Source organism: Oryzias latipes, chromosome 13, assembly GCF_053564925.1.
Source record: "Oryzias latipes strain Hd-rR chromosome 13, Olatipes_Hd-rR_3.1".
Taxonomy (NCBI): Eukaryota; Metazoa; Chordata; class Actinopteri; order Beloniformes; family Adrianichthyidae; genus Oryzias; species Oryzias latipes.
Genome location: NC_136249.1, coordinates 13551263 through 13566686, shown reverse-complemented (window position 1 = coordinate 13566686; position 15424 = coordinate 13551263). Strand labels below are relative to the sequence as shown.

Genomic DNA, 15424 nt, shown 5'->3' with positions numbered 1-15424 from the left:
TGAAGGTGGGAAAAGAGCTGGGGGTGTGTGAATACCTGCTGAGTGGCTGCTCTGACAGCTGATGGTGTTGAAAGTGAGGGGCTGGATCTCTACTCACACTGTTACAGCTGATGTCAAAGACAAAGTTGGAAAAAATCTCTCTCTCTATATACCGTATGTATAAATCCCTATAGTTCTAGGAACAGCTAAGATGCTGCAGGACTCTCAAGCTCCCAGGCCTCTGGTAGACGACCCAAGCTTGTGTGAGAAACCACCCGTGGAGGGTGAGAGGGGCGCTTTTTTATACATATATTTCCTTCTGCTGGACCTCAGTCTGACAGTTATTTCAATCCGTTAGTTCCCTGAATATTGATAATGTATCTGTAACGATCGTACATCTTTTCCTCTTCTTGAGCTCCCATAGAGTAACCCATGTCGGATTCTCTTGGGTGGACACAGAAATGAAAGCTTCATGGAAAATCCCTTCACCGACGGAGGCTTAAGCCTTGGTCGCATGCACTTGTATAAGGACGTGGGGGGGTTGACCCGTACGGGTGTGGCAGGTTTTTGGGTTGTCAGATCCGTGAACGGTCCTAGAGAGGAGCGGCTGCATTTTAAGGGGTGTGCAGGTGTGTCTTTCACTTCCTTTGAGACTCAATGGATGTCATGAAAATGGATCGTACCATAGTCCTGTGGTAAGCGTATTGTGAGGTATTTAGGATGGAAGTTGCACACACTTATGACTTAGAGTGGTGCTGTCATCCGGTACCCATACAGTGCCCATACACCCCACTCTAGTCGTTAGTAAGAACACTCGTTCAACTGTCCACCTCTAATACAAAGTCTATGTACCAGTAAACATGCACGGCCATTGTAGCTTAACAGCCAATGAGCGCGCAATGTGACTCATCACTTGAACAGAACTAAAACACATCTTGCACAGTGCGCAGGTTTCAACTGGACTGAAGAGTAAGAAATCATTACAACACCTTCTTTCTCCCTAACTTAACGCTGCGTGTTGCGACAACCTGACCATTGCTGATAGAAAATTATACGTGACCGTTTTTTTCTCTACAGGCTCACCGAGCGGTCTGCGACCTTAAAATAGAGTGTCTCGTACAGGCTTGCCCATTTTCCCCCCGCAGATAGCCGGTTGCTACCCCTAAGGACAGCTGAGACTAAGCCGTTGCCAAGTTTGAAGGTGTCGCCATCATCTAATACAGATTTTGTTTTAGTACAGTTGTACGTCCTGCTCAGTATGCACTGCACATTTGAGGATTGCTGCAGGCTATATGAATGTTTCATTTAGTTTCTCCAGCTAATTACCTTGTGACTGATGACTTAAAGGATGTTTGTTCCCTGCCTGCTGTGCAACAGATATGATGGAGGTTGAAGAGTGGCGGTTATTTGTTTCCCTGCTGTCATTCTCCATCTTTGCGAGGACCTGTGTGTGGGATGCATTCTCTCATCTGCCTCATGTTTCCTGATATTTGCTCTGCTCCTCTGAGCTGACCCAATGCGCAGCGATGCTCCACTTACTGCCTGAATCCAGCAAACGCACCAAAAATGCACGCCTGGTCTTGACAAGGAGATGGATCTAGATCAGGCACATCAATTTTTAACATCGCCTCTCATTAGTAAAACATGAAATGTAGGAGACTTGTAGACAAGTCGCAGTAATTTTATGCTGAGATTCCTTCAAGGCAGATTGCTGCATGAGCAAATCTGGAGGCAGAGATCCGATCCTCCATGTTACAGTCTGTTCCACAGTGGGCTTGGCTTTCGATTGGACCAGAGGCGGTAAAACTGTGATAAACAGCCCAGATGATGAGCTAAGAGGATTAAAGAACAGATTTCTCCCTCTGCTTCTTGGCAGGAACTATTGTGTGCAGAAAACACACTTTTCAAAGTGCGATAAACAGAGCTAACTCTGTGCTAATCTACTCTGGCTACTAAAACAATGGAATTGTGGAACAATTCTGAGCAACCAAATAAAAATGAGGATGATGATGAGTTGTTAATTAAGACATTTTGCCGTTTGAATGTTCATATTGTGAAAAACCCTATTCACAATAAAGAAGATTTACATCGTAATACACTTAAAAGCTCAAAAGGTTCACTTTACATCATATAGTCCTTCTAAATAAACTCCTACACACATGGTAAAATGGTAAATGGCGTATACTTATATAACGCTTTCTACCTTCTTTCGAAGGCCCAAAGCGCTTCACAGTCACAGTCCCATTCACCCATGCACACACACATTCACACACACATTCACACACTGGCAGCGGCTCCATAACATAACAGGTTGCTGCAACAAAATGGTTCAGGCAACTTTTGTACGGCTTGAAAATTTACGTCGCCTTGGTCTATACAGATGTAAGACCTTTTTCCTGTTTGTACAAAGTACACAGGAGAAAACGTTTTACTATTTGTATGACATCAGGATTGAAGGATGAGGCTAAAGGTAAAAAAAAGATGATTTATCAATTGTTCGTACTATTTGTTGTGTTCAAAACAAACTGACATAAAGGATTTTGTTTTGAAGGTTGAAACGTTTTCAATCATTTACTGTGAAGTGAAAATCCTTTAACTGAATTTGCGATTTCTAATGGTGGGACGGCTGACGCCATCTGTCAGTGTACTGAGGCTAAGCTGCGACAGCTGCCACAAGAGTCATTAAGTTTTATTTCTATGATAGAAGCCATACATGCCTTGGTTCAATGATGGATGGCTGTTTCCTTTATCCAGCACTTCTTTAAACCTGCGCTGACTAAATCACCATGCAGCTTCAATGTGTCTGCATGGTGTATGGATGCGTTAGCGTGTAGCTCATGTTCTCAACCACATGCAGGATGAAGGGAGGACCAGGCTGCTCTGCGTGCATCGATCCTTCCTCCTCAGGGACGATCTACTAGAATTAGCAAATGGACCGCAGAACCCCTTATAGCCATTAAATAAGCCTCAAAGGATATCTCCGCCATGTTGGTGTGTTGAATCATGGGTAAAATTATAATCAGCAGCTCAAGAAATTAATTGATATGGTTTTTGACAGCTGAGAGAACATGAGCTGTTTAGTGGGGAATGACAAGCGGGTGAATTAATGATTAGTGGAGGGATGTACAGTGTTTACTTCTGTTTACATTTCTGCTTAGAAACAGGATATAAACAGTCAATTCCAATAAAACTCAGTGGAATCTAAGAAAAAGTAGTATATATCCTATAATTACAGTAAGTTTTTCCAGAGTAAACTGTGCTTCAATCGCGTAGTTTGCCATTCAATGTAGTTTTTTTTTAAAACTCTTTTTCTAAGAATCTGGTTTGTCTTGCTTTTGTGCTGATAATGAACAGCAGGGCCTGATTGCTCCTTAGACTTTTGGTTCTCGATCCTTAATTTTCTGCAGAATAGCTTCCAAACTCTCTTAAAGCCTGGCTGCACATGTTGCTCCGAATTATCAACATCTAATGAGCTGGAATGTCAAAGCTCCTCCAAAAACAAAAGATGGAACATCAAGTTTGCTTAAAATCTTTTGCAAAAATTATAAATAATTTTTCACATTTAAAAAAAAAAGGGTTCTTGGTTGTGTGCAGCAGTAAACGTTCTTTTCTAAATTATTTAAACCATCATAAGACGTGAGATACGATGATTTATTTTGAAAATTCTCTAAACACCATCCTAATACATTACATTTGCATTTAATGATTTATTGACAGACAAATTTACTGCATTTAATCATATATATTTGTTTAATCAGAATTTCTTTCGCTTCTATAAACTTTATTTCTTTCACTCTCCTGGTCAAACTGCACATCAATTATGTGTTAACAAGCTTTTTGGTTTCACCTGCAGGAAAACTAAAAACAGATCTTTGTGACAACACGCATGTGATTCCATTTGTTCACAGTACATTGTTGAAAGGTTTGCAGGCCAAAAAAGATCCTGATCAGCGTCATGACATCATCGGAGTTTTAGATGAACTTGTTATTAACATGAGAAAATAAATCCCTATAATCACGCAAAAGTGTAAATGATAACAGCAGAAAATCTTTTTCATATTTTACATATGAAGTTCAGAAACAATTTATAAGCTTTTATTTTGATGCAAATGTTTTAAATGACCTTAGAGTGTCTTGTTTTTTTTCTGTGATTGTGACTATTTTGGTGTCCATCCTTTCTTCTTTTCCTTTGAGAAAAGGGTTTAAAATGAATCAAGCATAAATTATTATTATGAATGGGCAGATCATTTCAGGGATCAGTAAAAAAAAAACACAAATTGTTTTAGTTTGATGCAGATCATGCACAGTGTCAGTGATGCTGTCATATTTACATCTGTGTTGGCAGGGATTTTTGTTACAGAATAGGAAAAACTAAAAAAACAATAAACCTGAGAGCAGAAGCACAATATTGAGAGGAAGCAGAGGAAATTTACCAGTTTCAGCATAACGCTGTGGATTGTGTCAGAACACACAAAAAAAATGTTCTTACACCATTATATATGTTCTCCTCCAAAATAAAAGTCTCACAAAGCAGAGTGTTTTTGGGAATGCATGCCTCATTTTCATCAACAGTTTCAATTTCTAGTGTGAATCTTTTTACTTTAATTGACCCAAAGTTGTAAATTTGAACATAGTCTGAACATATAATAATATATGTTCAGTTATAATACCTACATTGATGATGTGTAAAGCCCGTTGAGACAACAGTGTTGTATCGGGCTATAAAAATGAAACTGAATTTAATGGAATTGAATTGATTTGAATAGACTTATTAGACACAAAGTTTTCTAGACTTTTACCCAGGAGATCCCAAGTACTTCTAGGCTTTTAAAGTTAACGTGACATTTTTTGGCGATTAATTTTGGATAGCAGCAATTAACAACGGCTAAAAAGATTTAAAACAGGTAAAATTAAAATAATTAAAAGTTGGCCAAATTTGTCCCCATGGTTTCTCCAGGGGTAGAGAGGAATGATAAAATTCATCTAACGTGTAATGAGTTGTGTTGTTCCTTTGTGCTTAGAAAATGACACCAAAAAGATCACAAGTTAATAGTGACGTGTAAGCAGGAACATGTTCTCCTAAAACCCATGTACTGTATTTCTTGGTTCCATGGGCGGAGGCAGCATCAGTCTGCGTCAGGGCTGCAGAGGGGACTGCTGCGACTGCAGAGCGGCAGAAACTTTGTCGGAGGCTGTGAGAGTAAAAACCACAGAGATTAGCTGTAATGAGCTGTGACTTGGCTGTGGAGGGAGCAGACTGGTAATGAGTCTTTGTTGCTGTGCAGCTCATTGTTTCTCCCTTGTATGTGCGCTCACTTCTATGTGCACCAGGGGGTTTGGTGAAGGCGTCATTACCAAGTCTTTGTTCTGCCTCCGTTCTCAGCTCTCGTTTCCACCTGCTTGGATTAAAGCTACATCTATATGTTCACATTCAGACAGCTGGAGGCACAGAAAGTGCTAGAAAAACCAGTTTTCATCAGAATTTGTTTGATTTTAGTCTGAAACTGCTTGACAGGCTGAACTCAAGACAGCAGCGTTCTTGTCTGTTTGTCCTCTGTCACCTTTGGAAACAGTTTCTTTGAACATGATCAATTACGAATGGTGGAAGCTGGTATAGGAGGCTGCCAAGGAGCATTCCTCACACATTGGCATGCAATATGTATGGGTCTGAAACAAGTGTAAGCAAACATCTGGATTTGCCACAAAACTAGTAAAAATGTCAACAACAAAAAAAAGGTAAGAGCAGAAAGAGGAAGCGATAAGACTAAGGCAACTGTGCAGTACAGCTGTTTATTAGCAAGACTCTGGTGATATGATACGAAACGTTTCACGATGCACGTCACGATACGATATACCCCGATATATCCCAGGATATTGACATTATATCAGTTTTTTTAAGAGAGACTTAGAAAAACTTTGTCTGAATCTTAACACAAAAACACCTCTCCCCTATAATAAATTGTATAAAATATACTTTATTTAATGATCAGAATATTTGGCACTGCAACTGTATCTCACAGACAAGCTGTTTTTACACCAGCAAATTCTGAGAGCTATTATTTTAATGAACATCTGGTTTCCACCATTGTCTGTAGAATAGAAGTGGACTGAGTGAGTGTGACATCACCCATAGAAAGCGACTTTTCTGTACAAAAGCACATTGACCTAAATTTGCTTTAACCAATAAAGTTCTTTAAGTATGATTAAGGAAAAAGTGATATGTATTTCAAACACTGGTACTTCATGATATAACAACAACAAAAAAAAAACACATTGAACAATCAACAATCTGAGCTGTGGAACAACAGCCACAAGACTGAGTGAACATCTGGATCAGGGGTGCCCAAATGATTGGCAATGAGGGACAGATTTGATGAGATGAAAAGTGTCAGGGCCTGTATTCTTTAAACTATTTTAATACTATCAAATACCACTTAATAACATGAAATCATTACAATGGATACTTTTCATTCCTTCATATAAAACAGGAATACATCTAGAGACCAGAAAAAACTAAAAAGGTTTTGTCAACAGTAAATCTGGGTTCATATGAAGTGTCACATATTATCCACTATTAAGTGCTCACTGTAAATGTAAATGTAAATTATGTGCACAGGAAAATAACACAATTAGTATTCTAACTTGGAAGTACAAACCACTGTGGTTTTAATCACAGAAACAAATAAATATCTTCCTCTCATTTAGCCTTTAAGGCTCTGAAGGTCAAGTAGCAACAGGTTGCTGCCACATGTTTATGATGGCTTATAACATAGTTTAGCCAATCACAATCAAGAAATCAAATACACAATTCTTAGAAAGTACTGGGGTATACATATTTTTGATTATATGAAAAGAGCATACAGACCGGTGAAAATTTGGTTATCGTGAGATCTTCTTCTTGCTTTGGTACCAACTAGTGGTTTAAGTGAAACACAAAAGAAAGACTCTAAATTAAATGTGTGCTGTTAGATAATTGACGAGTACTTGTTTTCAGGAGCATTTGAAATCAACTCCAGCAACTTTTTCCTACACTCGTATGAGAACATCAGACTGGGATTTGCTTATTTGTAAAAATTCATTTTAATTCTAATATTGTAGTGTTTCACTCAATTTTTGAGTTTATTTTTCTTGTTATATCGTTTTCAATTCTTGGTTTTTGTAATTGTTTTAAGTTGTATTTGAAACAACCAAAACCTTTCGTTATGACGAGAAGCTGCACGGGGGGGGGGGGGGGGGGGGGGGGGGGGGGGGGGGGGGGGGGGGTCAAAATAAGCCTCCTAAAAAAATCACCCTGCAATTATTTACCATTGAAACCAAAATTACTATGTTTGGAGATCTCAGATAAGCTCCAAGAGACTCATAAAATACAATTTCTATCATTTTTTTCTACAAAAAAAATATTTACGGCAACATCAACATATTTATGTTTTAATTGATTATTGAAATGAACGGCTGCGACTTGTCTAGTGCAACCCGTAATCTGCCCCTTAAAACGCTAGTGTTGCTGTCTAACGAAGTGAGTTAAATGTCTTTTCTCTGCTCAGAGAAGCAGGGTTATTTATGTTTTTAGCAGTTCTTTTGTTCTCTCATTTCTTTCAAACATGGCCTCTTCTGTCTGATAGACGCTGAAAGCTGAACTTTCTTGGTCTTCATTAATGAACTGATTCTTCCCCATTATTCACCTTCCAAAGATGCCTCCTTTTCAGTTCTGTCAGCTGGTTGGTTGTAGTCTCTGGTCAGGCAGGACCAATTGCTGCCACATCTATAAAATCTTTGCAGCTAAACCTGGGTGTTTTTTTTTTTTTTAACATTTTGGTCCAAAGTCTATCTTGAGTGTTTTCCAGCTTGTGGCTCCTTCTCTTCATTTTTTTCTCTGTTTTCATCCTCTTTGTTTTCTCAATTGTCTCAGTTCTTCACAGACCCCTGTGCCAGCAGTCCCTGTCTCCATGGAAACTGCAGCCGCAGCGATGGGGGCGAGGAGGAGGAGCCGTCCTACACCTGTGAGTGCTCTGAGGGCTACGAAGGAGAGCGGTGCGATCAGATCCTGCTGGACCTGCCTCCGGCCGACTGGGATCCAGCCACGCCCTCGGCTCCTGAACTGGTGACCCCTGCCGCCTCCACAACCATGGCTGCCACTCAGCCACAGCCACCAAGCACGGTCCCTACCACCACCACCACCACCACAGAGGCACCTCCCACCCTGCCGTCATGGCAACCAAAACCTGGGCAGAGGCTGCTGGTCGTTCCATGGGAGGCGGACAGAGTGAGGATGCCCCCTTTGAATAGAGGTTTTGATGGATTTAGGTGGAGAAAGCATGGAGAGCTCATGCTGTGGGTGGATGTGTGTTTCAGGTGACGGAGGGCCTCCACTGTTTGAGCCCTGAGCTTTGTGAGCTGACATCAGGAACTCTGACGCTCTCCGTGGAGGTGCCTGAAGAGAGCGCTGTGAAGTGAGAGCCCACTATTATTTACCATTGAAGTAGGCTTGCATTGAACGGGAAGAGGAGTCAATTTTTCTCCAATTGTACATCGTCTGTTACTGTTCATTCAAAAGTTAGAATATCGACTAAATCTAAGAACAATTACAAAAAACAAAATCTAGGTCATATTACTATAACTACCAGTGAAAAATATGTCCAGTAAAAAAACTCATAAACTTCAAGTCCCAGAGCTCCCCCCTTATCATGTGATGTGACTAAAAAGCCTTAAATGTCCTCTGTAGATACCGAAAGGAGTTAATTCAGTAGTGTGCAGTGGTTGACAGATCGTCAGGTTTAGAAATGTCCTCTACAAGGAACAAATCCTCTTTATGTGCAAAACTCATCTTCTTTTCTCCGTAAATAAAAACTAATTGCTTTTTTTATGCATTTATTTTATGACTGCAGTCATAACATTTATCTTTTTAAACCATTTTTGTTCATAATTATTTGTTATAATTTGCAACTCACAGATCACTGACCTCTCAAAAGTTCAAAATACATTTTTCTTGTAAGTTTACTGGAAACAACAAAAGTGTTTCCAGAATTTGCCCAAGCTCTGTATTTTTAGTTTTTGGTTCAGAATAAAACATATTCAATAGCAGTTTTCTAACTACTGCTGGTGAAATTGTGTTTGATCTGGATGGTCCATCTAGTTTCCATGTAGTTTGTATTTGTTTTTAGCTTTTTATTTATTCAAATGACAGTTTTCCAGCTCCAATAATGAATAATGCAGGAAGACGGTGCAGGTGAACATCAGACGACCTTGATGTTCTCATTATAGATGGGAGGCACGGCTCTGTGAGTTAATCAGCCTCTGCTGCTTTGTTTCCACACAGCACAGTTAAACATCTCAAAGTGCAACCAGACACAGGTCCTTAAACGGAGCTTCATATGGAGACAAAAACAATGAACATGAACAATGTGAAAAAAAAAAGGTCTTCAGACGGACGCACAATGAATGAAAGGAATATGCAGATTTATTCGAATGATTTCAAAGGATCACATTTCCTTCATAAACAGACTCCTTGTTTGTAGATCCCTGCTCTTCAAAGATCCTGCTTAAACCTGAAGTAGCCCTGATGTCTCTGCGTCCCTCCGGTTGAGCCCAGACATGCAGGAAAGGGAAACTCATTTCAGCTGCAAGCAGCTTCACCCTCCATCTTATTATGTCGGTCATGCAGCTTCACCTTCAGGCTCGGCTCCTTTTGAACACATTTGAAGTCAGCCTCTTTTTCTCCTTCCAGACGACCTCGTATGAAAATTAATTCTCCTGAACTTCTCCCAGAATGAGCAGCTGTCACTATTTTATCCCTCTGTACATCCACCTTCAGTTGAAAGAGTTTGTAATGTACACACATTATGTACTACTTTCAAATTTATATATTGTTAACAAACAAAAATCTGTGTTTTCTTCAAAATCAGTTATGCAACAGTAGCTAACAAAAATGACTGTCCTTGAAAGTTGTTAGCATCTCTGGGACAAAAAAAGAAAAGGCCTAAAGACCAACCATGTTTTCGATGTTTTTAAAATGTTCATGTTGCATTATTCTGATGATGGACGACATATATTAAAAAAAAGTTTCTGATGGATATGATAAAACATCGACTGGATACATTTTTTTTAATTGGTAGTCATGAGTTTCTTTTTTATATGGGAGCAGATAATAAATGCCATTTTAAAAACAGCATATTTGTGATGTAAAAAATACGCTGGGCAGGCCACAAGCTATACCTGCTCTGCTCCATTCTGATGCATCCGCTTTTAGATGACTAGATCTGCGTCTTAGTTTTCCTCGTCTGAGCTGAAATCTAAATCTTTCCATTTTAGTTTCACTGGCAATTTTAGATTGGGTGTGTCTAAGCTAGTGGGAAAGAGTATAAACAAAGAGCTCTCAGTTATGTGTGATGGGGAGGGGGCAGAGTTGCTTTTGCATCAACAGTCCCGCCCACAGCTCAGCGGTAAATTTCCAATCTGCCACTCTGCAGAAACTATTTCTTAGGTTTTTTAATTTTGCCTAAAACGGCATGATCTTAATCAAAAGAACACTAGGAACATTTTTACAACAGACCAAAAGAAGATTGGATTGGGACTTTATGAAGATAATCCTACTATCTTTAAATTGGAAATTTTGATGAGGACATGCAGTCAGAAGTTTTGCTGATATTGTTTCAGTTTGTCCTTCTGACAACCGGAGCTGACAGATTTAATTCCTTCAGCCTGGCTGTCTGTCTCTCACAGATAGTTTCTTCTCTCAGCTTGGCTCCAGCCTTTAATGCTTCCTCAGCAAGCAGCTGCTGGAAGCCAGTGTTTGATTTGATCTCTGACTGCTCCTCCTGCTGATTACCACCGCGCTGGTCTTGCATGGGTGGAAAAAGGCGTCATGTTTTTTTTATGCTAAAATTAGCAGAAAAAGTTTGTTTGATTATTTTATAAAATATCTTTTTTTGCTAACAATTAAAGATGACTCTCTGCATCATCCTCATCTCTCCAAATCTTCCTCCCCCTCCTCATAACTTAAGTCTTTTCTCTGCTTTAACCAGGGTTATAGTGAATGCCAGTGGAGCCCCAGTGCTTTGGCGAGTGAGTGAAGACGGCTTCCTGTGCTCCTCCATTCTAAACGGCACCACCGCGTGGTTCCTGCAGGCCCCTGATGGACTGGTGGTGCCAGACAACCTCCTGCCTCTGGGACAGAACTACTTCCTAAGTAAGCTGTGGTGAAACAGCAGACAAAAGGGTGCTTCTGTGGAGCAGAGAGTTTGAAGTCTCCACATAGAAAAACAACATTTAGTACTATTATTTGATGACAGTCCACTGAACCAGGCGAAAGACGGACTGAGAAGCTCTCAAAGACCTCCAAGAATCTGGTTTGGAACTGAGCTAGCGTCCTAATGAATTTAAATGAAGTGTAACGGCAGCATTTATTCTCCAGCACAGAGAAAACAAACACTTTCATCTCTGAGTCAGAGTGTTAAATCCATGCAATGAATCAAGCTCCATGCGGATCCTCCTCCTGCTCTGTGTGGATTCACTCAGTAGAGCTGTACAATGAGTGGGTGTGGGCCGACGTGGGTTAATTGGAGACCCACTCAGAGTGAAGGACGGGGTGACCTCAGTGTGTGTGCTCCACATACCTGATGATGCTTCCTGCCACTTAACGTGTCTGTGGTGTTTAGCTGAGGATGGAGGGTGGTTGACCACATCGGAATAGGGGTGGGGGTGGGGGGGTGGGGGCATTTTATGCGTCATTCTTCCTTCTGTTTAAAGCCTTTGATTGCCTTTATTGTGAAATCAAAGTCAGAAAACTATAGCCAAACAGTCGAAACACACAAATATTTCTCAGTTTATCATTCAATCAATCACTTTACATGTAAAGGTCCTTTCATCAATAAGCTGTAGAACTCAAGGCGCTTGACATAAAAGACATAAATAAATAACAACAACTAAAAGCTGACTATAAATTGAAAGGAAACGCTATAGCTAATACTCTGAGGAGGCGTTGCATGGATTAAAAGATTTAAAGGTAAAAATGTTCAAGTGAGTAACCATAAAAGCCATAAAATATTAAAAAAAATACTAGCCAATGACACATAGCCTGGACCAATGAGCAATAAATAAATAAATAAATCAAGATTCTATTTTATTCTATTTGTTTTGGTCAGCTCCTGATCCATCACAATTTGAATACAAACTCAGAAACTCAATGAAACTCAACTCAACTTTATTTATGTAGCACTTTCAAACAACAGCTTTTAAGAGAAAGTGCTGAACACGAAAAAATAAAGAAAACAAACATTACAACACGTTAAAATGCAAGATTAAATATAGAGAGATAAAAAACAATAAAAACCAGTACAATAACACTACAGTAACAGAAGTTTTATGTTGGATTAAAAGCCAGAGCCTTTAAATGGGTTTTTAAACGGGTTTTAAAAATAGACAGTGATGGAGCTTCTCTTATTGTCAGCGGCAAAAAGTTCCAAAGCTTTGGAGCAGCGACAGCAAAAGGTCTGTCCCCTCTGAGCTTCCGTCTGGACCTCAGTACCTCCAGAAACAGCTGAAAGACATACTCAGTCTTAATCTTAATCTTATGTCCTCTGTCATCAGAAAAATGCCACAGGAACTTGCTAAAAACACCAAAAACACAATTTTCATTGGGTTGGGTCTTTAAGGTTCCATTTTTGTAGTGAAGCTATCGCGCTCACAAAGCCATTTTGAGGTTCAAACCCCATATCTAACCCCTAAATGCTGAGTAGAAAGCAGGGAGGCATTGGGTCCCATTTTTAGTCTTTGGTACAACTTGACCGTGGATTTGAACCCTCAACCTAACAGAGCCGATTGGGTTGATATTTCAGACAAATTGTACAAATTGTGGTATAAGCACCAAAGTTGGCATGGATGTACCTTAGAATCCCCTTTTTCAGAAAAGCATATTAGCCACGAGAAAAACACCAAATTATTTTTACTATTTGTAATGATGGTGGCCATACACTGTTGCTATAAAAATATTCAATGTCTATTTGCCCCATTCTGAACAAAATGGGCTGTTATTGCGCAAAATGCTGTCTTTAAACTTGAGGTGTACCTACAGAATACTGTTATATATCTATTTTATATTTTAAAATCTTGGATTGTAAAATATAAAATCCATTTGGATTTTTACTGCTCTGTTTTACCGATGTGCTACTGTTTGTTTTGAAAAATGTGACATTTTATTTCACAAATAATGCAATGTTTCATAACTTGAACTCATCACAGATTTACAGAAAAAGATACTCTTTGGCAGCAGAAGTCTCATTAGTGGATTCCAAACAGTAATTGGAAAAGAAAGGATGAACACGAATGCAGTTTATCTCACCCTCAACTCTTATGTGTGGTAGGTTTAATCCGTGTGGGGGCTCCCACAGCCCCAGAGGTCACCCTGCGCCTCAACCTGACGGTGAAAGCCAGCAGCTGTGTGGAGCCTGGCAGCAGCTTCAGTGACCCTCAGTGCTCTGGAAAAGGCAAATGCATCACGCAACCCTCTGAGGTGAACCTCCCAGCATCAGGGGGACTCTTTTCTGTCTTTCTTTGAGTCTTCTTAAAGATGCTTTTTGATCAATTCATCATGTGGGTTTGTTTCAGAAAAAAAACAGCACTTTTCTCCTTTTTACACCTTTGAGTTTATTTTTTATGTTAAAAAAACGATAAAAATGAACAAAACATTGTTTTTGTTTTTTGCATTTTTTATGCAGGTTAACCTCAAACCTTGATATTTATCTTGAATTTTTCAAAGAGAACTCTAAGAACAAAAGGATAAGAGTTGTGGGAATGCAGCTATTTAGTTGTCTGCCTAAAGGATTACAGGGGGCGTAATAGGAAGCGCATTTAGTATCCTGAGAAGCATCTGATCCTGAAAGCTGCAAGCAGCAAATACAGCAGGAAGACAAAAAAAGAAAACCATCCTGCAGCACCAAAGATGAGAGCAAAAAACACCATCCATCCATCCATCCATCCATCCATCCATCCATCCATCCATCCATCCATCCATCCATCCATCCATCCATCCATCCATCCATCCATCCATCCATCCATCCATCCATCCGTCCATCCATCAGCAGCAGTCTTAGCAAAGAAGCCCAGACTTCCCTTTGAAAAAAGAAATTTCAGAAAAATGTTTTTGTTAACTTTTTTAATTGTCCCATTTCTGACCTTTAGAGCACCTTCTTCTGTGAGTGCGAGGACGGCTACACAGGAATCTTTTGTGAGGAGTTTGATGCCTGCCACCGTCGACCTTGTCGCAACAATGGCTCTTGCACAGATGTCCGACAAGGAGGTGAAGGATTCAACTTCACCTGCACCTGCCAGCCAGGTGTGTTGCTTCTCAGCTTTTTGAAATGGCCTTAAACCCCTCTGGTGTGTTCAAAATTAGACAGACCCACCACAGTTGGACTATCTGTGCTGCCTGGATTTAGAGTCTTCCTTTACTTCAGGAAATGTCTGAATGAGAAGATCTCAGAGAGCATGACCAGTTCTTGACAGGCTACTTTTGTAGCAGAAGCTTCAAAGCGTGAACTTTTGGTAGGACTTTAAATATCAGGGGTCACCTATTGTTGTGGCAAGATCTGTTTGGTGGAGAGCAGCACTTTCTGAAGCCTTGCTGCATGAGAGATGGCCACATGGCTGTTTGCCAACACTGAAATAGGCCGTCAGCTTCTGAACTGATCTAACAGCCGTCATGAAATGTCTTTTTGACAGGATATGAAGGGGAGCGCTGCCAGCGGCAGGTTGACCACTGCCTCTCCCAGCCCTGCAGGAATGGAGCCACCTGTTTCAGCAGCCTGGCTGGGCCTAGGTGCTACTGTCCCGAAGGTAGGAAGATTCTGGAATCAAATCCAATTAAGAGCACAAACACACACACACACAAAAAATATTTTTATTTTCCTTCTGTGACTTGTAATTAGTTTTTGTCTTTGTGTGCTGCATCTGGGAAAATACGTGATGACAAAAAAAAACGAGCATTTGTCAACTGGCCGCACTGCTTTATGTAGAATCCAGGAACTGAATGCAGTGCAAATGGTGACAACACTAATCAGAAAAACTGATGGCTAAAATGTAATGGCGTGTACTTGTATATCACTTTTCTACCTACAAGGACAAAGCGCTTTTACAGTCACAGACCCATTCACCCAGTCACACACACATTCACACACTGGTGGTCGCTCTGCTGCCAAACACAGGCGCCTGCCTACCACCAGAGGCAAGGTGGGATTCAGTGTCTTGCCCAAGGAAACTTCGACTCACGGGCGAATCGAACCTGCAACCTTAAGATCATGGGTCAACCGCCCTACAGCTGCACCACGGCCGCCCGTATGCATTTGTCAACTGGCTGCACTGCTTTATGTAGAATCCAGGAACTGAATGCAGTGCAAATGGTGACAACACTAATCAGAAAAACTGATGGGTAAAATCTGCCACTGTCTCTTTA

The 15424-nt window shown here is 40.3% G+C and overlaps 1 protein-coding gene across 2 annotated transcripts in view; it reads left to right on the top strand.

Annotated features, from left to right (window-relative positions):
• The window catches only part of dner (delta/notch-like EGF repeat containing), a 49962-nt gene that overhangs the window by 18655 nt on the left and 15883 nt on the right, over window positions 1-15424 (top strand). For both annotated transcript variants that reach the window (XM_078956502.1, XM_023961667.2), the window contains 6 exons: window positions 7889-8242; window positions 8332-8429; window positions 11001-11164; window positions 13338-13486; window positions 14155-14308; window positions 14695-14808. In XM_078956502.1, the coding sequence (XP_078812628.1) occupies window positions 7889-8242; window positions 8332-8429; window positions 11001-11164; window positions 13338-13486; window positions 14155-14308; window positions 14695-14808 (1033 nt within the window). The remainder of the gene's footprint in view (window positions 1-7888; window positions 8243-8331; window positions 8430-11000; window positions 11165-13337; window positions 13487-14154; window positions 14309-14694; window positions 14809-15424) is intronic.